This window comes from Atractosteus spatula, chromosome 14 (assembly GCF_055471065.1).
Source record: "Atractosteus spatula isolate fAtrSpa1 chromosome 14, fAtrSpa1.hap1, whole genome shotgun sequence".
Classification (NCBI taxonomy): domain Eukaryota; kingdom Metazoa; phylum Chordata; class Actinopteri; order Semionotiformes; family Lepisosteidae; genus Atractosteus; species Atractosteus spatula.
Genome location: NC_142719.1, coordinates 42,275,488 through 42,283,365, shown reverse-complemented (window position 1 = coordinate 42,283,365; position 7,878 = coordinate 42,275,488). Strand labels below are relative to the sequence as shown.

At 48.6% G+C, this 7,878-nt stretch overlaps 1 protein-coding gene across 2 annotated transcripts; it reads left to right on the top strand.

Annotated features, from left to right (window-relative positions):
* Positions 1–1,668: 1,668 nt before the first annotated feature.
* Positions 1,669–6,626, top strand: prr7 (proline rich 7 (synaptic)). Of its 2 annotated transcripts, XM_088933358.1 has the most exons (3): positions 1,669–1,870; positions 1,943–2,020; positions 6,167–6,626. In XM_088933358.1, exons 1-3 carry the CDS (start codon positions 1,669–1,671, stop codon positions 6,595–6,597), a joined length of 711 nt encoding a protein of 236 aa, XP_088789484.1. In that variant the 3' UTR covers positions 6,598–6,626. The 2 variants fall into 2 exon arrangements, with proteins under 2 accessions (XP_088789484.1, XP_088789483.1); XM_088933357.1 differs by having other exon boundaries at positions 1,669–2,020; positions 6,164–6,626.
* The last annotated feature ends 1,252 nt before the right edge of the window (positions 6,627–7,878 follow it).

Genomic DNA, 7,878 nt, shown 5'->3' with positions numbered 1-7,878 from the left:
TTCATCCGGTATACATATCAATAGGGCTGTTTACATTACTGCTCCTAAACATGTTCACTGTTATAATCCGTACTGATCCATTTACTTTGTGAGGCTCTTGTGATGCTCTTCCAGCGTGTGCGAGCCTCATACCCATGTCATTACACTTCTTTTTATTTTCCTGCATTTGCATGCTTGGTTCTTGTTATACTTTCTGTATAGTAAGTCTCTCTGGGAGTCTGCTAAGCAAATAATAGTAATGTTGTAATGAAGAATCATTCATTTATTGCTTCTTATTATTTCATAATTTAACATAATGTTGATGATGGTGGCACATTGAGCTGCTCTAGGGGAAACCAAATGAAACCACTGAATTGCTGAGCAGAGTTAATCTGTGATCTTGTACTGTATTTCAGTTGGCAAAAGAATCCGCTGCCCACAGAAATATGGTCTAGATGTGGTCTGGTTGATAGAAACAGGATTTGTCTACAGGAATTACTTACATGGACACTTGAGAAATATTTCAACTCGAGTGTATGCCTGAGTGTAGACCTTATGCAATCTTTTCACTATCAAGGCAAAACGGCATTTCTCCTGGTGCATGGAGCATGGTGTTCCTTTCAACCAGAAATGGATCTGGTCACTTCTGTACTGTTTCTGGAGCAGCAGGATCTCTTCTGTAGCTTGGTGGCCAAAACTAAATTCAGATATTCTTAGTATTCTTGTTTCTTAGAATGCATTATCACTAAGCAACTACGTAAAGTAGTTTTAGAGACGCAGATTTGGGACTGTTGCTAATCAGCGACTGCAAAACCATGCCATGGTGATATGCATGTGCTTTTATGTCAAAGCTGCTCATTTTAATATGGAAAGTCTTTTTCACTCAAACCATGAGGTAACTAACTCAGACAATACATTTGCATGCAAATACTGTACTTAGCTGCCTCCTTCTATTTTTATAGCTTTCTGAAATGTCAGACGCCTCGCCAAGGTCAGGAATCACCCTGCTGCTGTGTGTTGTTTCTCCACTGTGCACGCAGGGTGTTATTTGTTCATTCTTTTTGCGTGAAATTGAATTAAATGGTCGTGCACACCCCCTGGGGTAACAAGTGTGGCTGAACAGCTGAGGCAGGGCTGGGACATCCCAGCGAAGTTCTTGGAAGTGCTGCATGCTTGCAAAAAACTCACACATGTCCCTTCTTCTTCTGTTGCAGCTCAGGAAGAGTCCTCGATTGCTTCCGGAGACCAGGAAGAAGATGTGGGAGCTTCTAGCCAGCACTGAGGGCCAGAATCAGTTTGGGTTGACCCTGCGGCAGGGTCTCCCCCTGGCTGGCTTCTGACAGCTGTCTCCACTCGGCAGACTAGAGCGCTGGCTTCTCCGCAGTCACTGCAACACCAGCTGCGCCCAGTAAGGACTGATCTGGCCAGGCCTGCCCTGTCAGTCGGAGTACCTTCTGGAGTGTCTGGGGTCAATCGGAATGGGATTTTAGAACGGCAAGCAGGAGAAATACGGAAGGCAACCTTTCTCTCTGGCTCAGGATAAAACTGAAGGAAGAGCTGCTCTTCGTGACAAACCCAGTAACGCTCATTCATGCAGGACTGAAGCCCTAGAGGAGCGCGGAGTTTGCTGTCTTGTGTCCGAGCGTGGATGTTGGTCCAGTGCCCCGTGGCGGGCGTGGTCTGCTCAGCATGGTGATGTCCCAGGGTACCTACACCTTCCTGACCTGCTTCGCCGGCTTCTGGCTGGTGTGGGCGCTGATCGTCATGCTGTGCTGCTTCTGCAGCTTCGTGCAGCGGCGGCTGAAGAGGCACCGGGAGGCGCGTCTGCGGGAGCGCGGCCTGCGCAGCTTGGAGATGGACCCGCTGGCCTGCAGGGGCCACCCGCCCCAGTTCTACCCCGCGCCCCAGCCCCCGGCGCCGCCGCTGCCCCTGTTCTGCCCCGCGCCCCAGCCCCCGGCGCCACCGCCGCCCCACTTCTGCCCCGCGCCCCAGACCCTGGCGCCGCAGCCCCTGCCTCCCGCCACCTGGACTCTTCCGCAAGGTACCGCTAGCCTTTCTGCTTTGGGGTTTGTCCGCCAGGAGTCTTCCCAGGTGTCATGGGTCCGAGCCTCAGCACGGAATAAACCTTGGCTTGTTTATTTCGTGTATCACACCGTATGTTAAGTATTAAATTAATATTAAAAATAAAAGTAGGGAACTTTAACAGAGCCAAATTTCTCAGCCGAACTAAAGCAGTTCTGACAGCTTCACTCCTGCACTGGCCTTCGTCATCGTCTGGGGGCGTCACGGTCTCTTTGTGTGGAGGGTTAGAGATTTCTGCACTGGCACATTGACGGAAGGTGAGGAGTTAGATATGAGGCTCCCAGGGTGTTTCTTGGAAAGAGTAGGGGTGTTACCCCAGCATCCTGGCCAAATTTCCCATTGGCCTTTACCAATCATGGCCTCCTAATAATCCCCATCTCTGAACTGGCTTCATTACTCTGTTCTCCTCCCCACTGAGAGCTGGTGTGTGGGGGGGCGGACTGGTGCATCATCCAGGTGGGGCTGCACACTGGTGATGGTGGAGGGGATCCCCATTACCTGTAAAGCGCTTTGAATGGAGTGTCCAGAAAAGTGCTATATAAGTGTGAGGATTATTATTATTATTATTATTATTATTATTATATTCAGGATTATTTTTCAAAATGTGATGCTCTCATCTCACAATTGCTTCAGCTCCTAACACTAATCTCTTAAACTTTTCTGTTTTCGGGACCAGTGACTCATGCTGGATTCGAAACTTTTATTGACAAGGTTTTTTTTTAACGCGATGAGGGGCAGGTTCTAACCACAGCAACAGGTGACGTGGGTTGTTTAGGATATGTGGTTTAATTGCTGACAGGTCAGTCGCATTTTGATTATGAACCCCTGCGTGTTAAGCAAATACTGTAATTATATAAAAAGAACAGCCATGATGTAAAGCTAGAACTATATTTATACAATGCAGTACAAAGCATTACATGAAGTATATCCCCTTGGTTTAAAAACACAGGAGCCTTTCCTTATGTCATATGCAAAGGCTTGTGACAGAAGGTCATAGAAAATGACCATATTCGTACCCAGGGAAACCTGGGCATTTGAGCATGAAGCATTGCTCTGTGAGGAAATTCATAAAGCAGTAGTCATGCTATGTAATATCTAACATTTGATATGCAATTTCCAGTTCCATACTGGAAATGCTCTGCAGATAGCTTATGCAACCACATACTTAAGCCCGTGTATGTGTGAGGCTTGGTTTATATTTAATTTTAGATGCGTTACTGGAACATAGACTGCTCCGTTGCATAACCTAAGATCAATGCTCAATAAAATCGTGTTTATTTCTGCAGGCTCTCGAAACCGATCTCTTGGTTTAAAAAGACATTAAAAAATAGCTGGTTACTCGCAAGGAGTAAGACTGGATAGGCAGACACTGACATCACAGCATCTCGCATGTGTCAGCGCAGGGTGGCAGTCGAGGGGGGAGAGAGGGGGTCCCAGGGCTCGGTTTGTCTCCGCAGCCCGAGGGCATCGCTCTGACTGACGGGGAGGAAAGACAAGCGGGAGGGAGGGCCTGTGAGCTGGAAAGAGGCCAGGCCAGGTGGAGGGTCCCAGGGCACCTACACCTTCCTGACCTGCTGCGCTGGCTTCTGGCTGGTGTGGGCGCTGATCGTCTTGCTGTGCTGCTTCTGCAGCTTCGTGCAGCGGCGGCTGAAGAGGCACCGGGAGGCGCGCCTGCGCAGCCTGGAGATGGACCCGCTGGCCTGCAGGGGCCACCCGCCCCAGTTCTGCCCCGCGCCCCAGCCCCCGGCGCCACCGCCGCCCCACTTCTGCCCCGCCCCCCAGACCCTGGATGGTCCTTGACTTAGGCCCCAGTGTTTCCCGGACCAGATAGCTCAGAACCGGCTATTCTTGTCCCGGGTCAAGTCCCGCATCTCAAACGTAAAATGAAAGTTATTTTCTCAGTCCAGCCAGGAGCGACTAACCGTGGTCCTGGAAGGCTGTAGGATATTCGTGGTCTGGTTGCAGACTGAATCCCTTGCTTACTGTACTGTGACTCAAGGCCTGGAGTCTCGTGACCCCGGGGCTAAAGCAGCAGTGCTACACCTGCTGTGTCTATTGATGGTCTCGACCCACCTCAAAGAACAGTATTCTGAAGACACAAAAGGGTTTGATCAAATACCTGGAATCATACCACCTAAACCATTTCCATTATACAGTATACCCCCTTGATCTTTAATATTTATGGACACTGAACCAAGTGCCTTGGACACGGAGCTGTAATGCACAGAAATGACTGAAATAGCCATGGTTTATTATTTGGTGCTAGGAGTTCATTCACTGGCTAAGAACCATTGAAAACCCATGAAAAGAAACTGGGTCTCATCATAGGCAGGAACAAGTAAAGGGATGGAAAATGAGAGACAAGTGGCTTCCTCTCGTATGTAACCATTCATATCTGTGCAAGTTATGAACACAAACGACGCACATAAAAGTGATCAGTGTGTTCACAGAACAAATCCAGACAGACCTGGTTTATACCTGTTATTACCTAAAAGAAAATCAATAATTATCACAATTACTGGTTGTGAAAACTGCAGGAAGGGTTGTCTTTTTTCCCCCCTTATACTAATGGGAAAACTAGCCACTAGCCTTGCTAGTGCACAGTTAGGCGGTATTGTAGAAATAGGAGGAGCGTTTCTAAAGACTGACAATGTGTGTTTGAGGCATAATTCAAAGTGATTGACCCTAAACCCCGAATCAAAGTGTTTTTTTTGTTTCGACTGCTTTCGCCCGGCCCTGGGTCGCAGGCTGTTGGACGAAAGAGCTGCTAAGTAGATTTCAAACGGCTACACTAGTCTCTGGACGATGCTGAAGCCTGAACATGGTGATTGTGTGACAGAGTGGCCAGAGTGTGTGTGGGTAACATAGCTAACAAAGTGGGATATGGCGATGTGCAGTACTTCCTGTTACATGTTCGTTTGAGGAACGGAATAACATTTCATGTGAATCGACAATTTGTGGTGGAGACTCTGTCAGAACTGTGTTTCAGTGAGGCAACCTGTTCTCCCCATGATTTGTAAGCCAATGTAAATATTCCAGGAATTGAATCACTGTTGCTGGTTTAGAGAGTTGTGAGTCTTGTGAGTTTTGTCACTGCAGGAAGTTGATTCCAGTCCTGGGGAAGTGCTTCTCTTATGGCCCATGTATTACATGCTGTGTCTTCTTAAAAAATGATTAATGATTTGTTTTTTTAGTCATATGAAGTGTAGAGTTTACTCATCATTGCTTTTGAACAGTCTAGTCTAAAGAAGTCTTAGAAAATAGATTGTTCTGTAAAGAAAAGCTTGATAGATCCAACTTTGGACCGTATTGCTGACTTTGTTACTGTTGCTTGTGAGCGTGTCCACTTCCATTTACAGAATCACTATAAAGACTCTTTCTCTTTAATCTTTAATCTTTCTCAGGAATAAACTTTAGCCTTAACTTCTTATCTATGGAATAATATAATTATATATTAGCTTTATACTGTATGTCCTGCAGTGCAGTAAATCTGGCCTTGTCTCATGTCTGTGATGTAGATAATTCAGAAACTATCAGTGTATCAGCAGTCACATGAGCACGACTAAAGAAACCTGAGCTAGAAAATGGCATTTTACTGTGATGAGAATGTTTCCTGAAGGCTTTCTTTCCCTGCAGACATTATTGTACTTAAGATAAGCCTTGTTCATGTGACTGCACTGGGGTTCTTCTTAGGCATGATGCCACATGAAAGCAGTCTTGTGTGAACCTGCTTGTTACTTGGAAAATTTTGAGCTGTGTTTTTATACCACTATACGTTTTTATAATATACTTTTTGCAATCTGCAAAATGTTGTTGTTCTTCATTGTTTAAGTGATGCACGAGTGTTACAGATCAACACCGATTGCATTGCGTTGCAGCACGATGGGATTCCAGCAATGGAGGATGTTGCTGACTTATTTCTTGTGCTTAACGCAGGATCTTATGCAGATGCTCACGGGGGTGGCTGAAGGTTTTTGCTGCAGGTTTAGCTGGTGTTATGGGGGATGCCTGAGGTTGTTTTAGGGGTGCTCATTAGGTCTTGCTGGGGCCCACCCGGAGGTTATGCTGTTGTAATCGAGTTTCCCCTTTTCTTCTTCCTCAGAAGCGGATGCTTACGGCAAGCCCCCCTGTTACGAGGAAGCAGTGATGATGGAGGACCCCCCTCCCCCTTACAGCGAAGTCCTGGCTGACTCCAGGGGGGGGATGTACACCAAACTGGCTGCCGGGACGTCCCGGAAACAGCACGATCCCGAAACTAGCAAGACAGCCCCAGAGGCCGTGTTGTCCGACAGGAGCTACGCCCCGCTCATCCACCTCCCTGGGTCGGGGCGCTGGGACTCCCTGGGGCGCCTGCTGTCCACCGCCGACCTGAACCGCAATAACCTGCCCTCGCGCCCGCGCGCAGGGGTGCTGGTCCCGACTCTGCCGAGCAGCGGGCGCGTGGGCGCGGAGCTCAGGAGGGCCGTGCTGCTGCCCGACCGGACTTGCACCTTGCCCACTGCCTTCCCTCTGTTCGGCAGGAGCACAGCTGTGTGAGGGAGCGAGTTAGCGAGCGGCCGACCCTGGAGGGAGTGTGGGCTTGTCGCAGGGCCTGGGTCCCCTATCCCTCTCCCAGGGAGCCCTACACTATACATTTCTGTGAAGAATCTGGGGAGAATGGACTTGCAGGCACTGAAAATAAGCGACTGAAGACCACGTGTGAGACAGGAGCAGGCTCCTCGCATAAGCGGATGAACTGCAGGGACTGTGGAGTCTCGGATTCCGTTGTCAGGGGTTACCGGTGACACCGCGGAGTGCTGTTCCCCTCCCGGCCTCCGGAGGAAGCGCCGTTACATCACCTCCCCTTCTCTCCCCCCCCCCCCCCACCCCGACGCAGACGCATGTGTTGCCATGGCGCCTCTTCTCTGGACCATTCTTGGCCCTCGGTAGGCCTTTCCCATCAGACCCTGCAGTCGGGGGCTGCAGAAGCTCTGCCAGCTGAAGCAGAGGGATCACACCCACTCTCCGTGCGACTGCGGACACCTGTCACTGCTCCTGGGCTCAAGAAAAACAGATCGTCAAAACCAGGCAAGAGTAACCAAAGAGAGACTAACCGTGCTTATTCTGGTCTAATAAACCTTACATTTGGTGTTTACAGCGCATTCAACATCTCCAGTATGTATACATATTATACATACACGCACATAATCGCACAGTTTCCTCACAGACTGGCCTGGGCTTGCTCAGTGTCAAGCAGCGCGTGATGGGTTTGAAGACCAGGAGGCAGACTTCCATCACCACCCCTGGCCGGAACAACGCCCAGACCTCAGTCCTGCTGGGACTCTCTCTGAGGTGCGATGTGCAATCCAGCCCCCACACACCAGTGGAAATTTGCATTTCAACTGAAGGCATTCCTACAAGATGAGTGGCACTGGACTGAGCCTCCAGACGAAGAGGAATTGTATAGATCAGGACTCGGAGAAGCTGGATTTGTGGTCCAGCAAGCTATTTTGATGTCAAATATTATTCTGATTCATCGGGAATAATCCTGTATTGCTCTGGGATATACTTATTCCTGACAAAACATTGCACATCTTGCTATTTTTGAATTTCACAATTGCCTACTGGAATCACAGAGGCAGTGTATTACGTAACCCTTTACATAAGTGACTGACTCCAGAGACTGACGTTTAAAGCCCAAGAGTGTCACCAGAGCTCTTTCTTTGCTCCGTTAATGGTAAATATATTACTGTGAGAGACAGGGACAGCAGGATCTATCCCTGAAGGATGCTTTAAAAGCAGCAAGTTTAATTAGAAATGGTGTGGCTGGAGAATGAC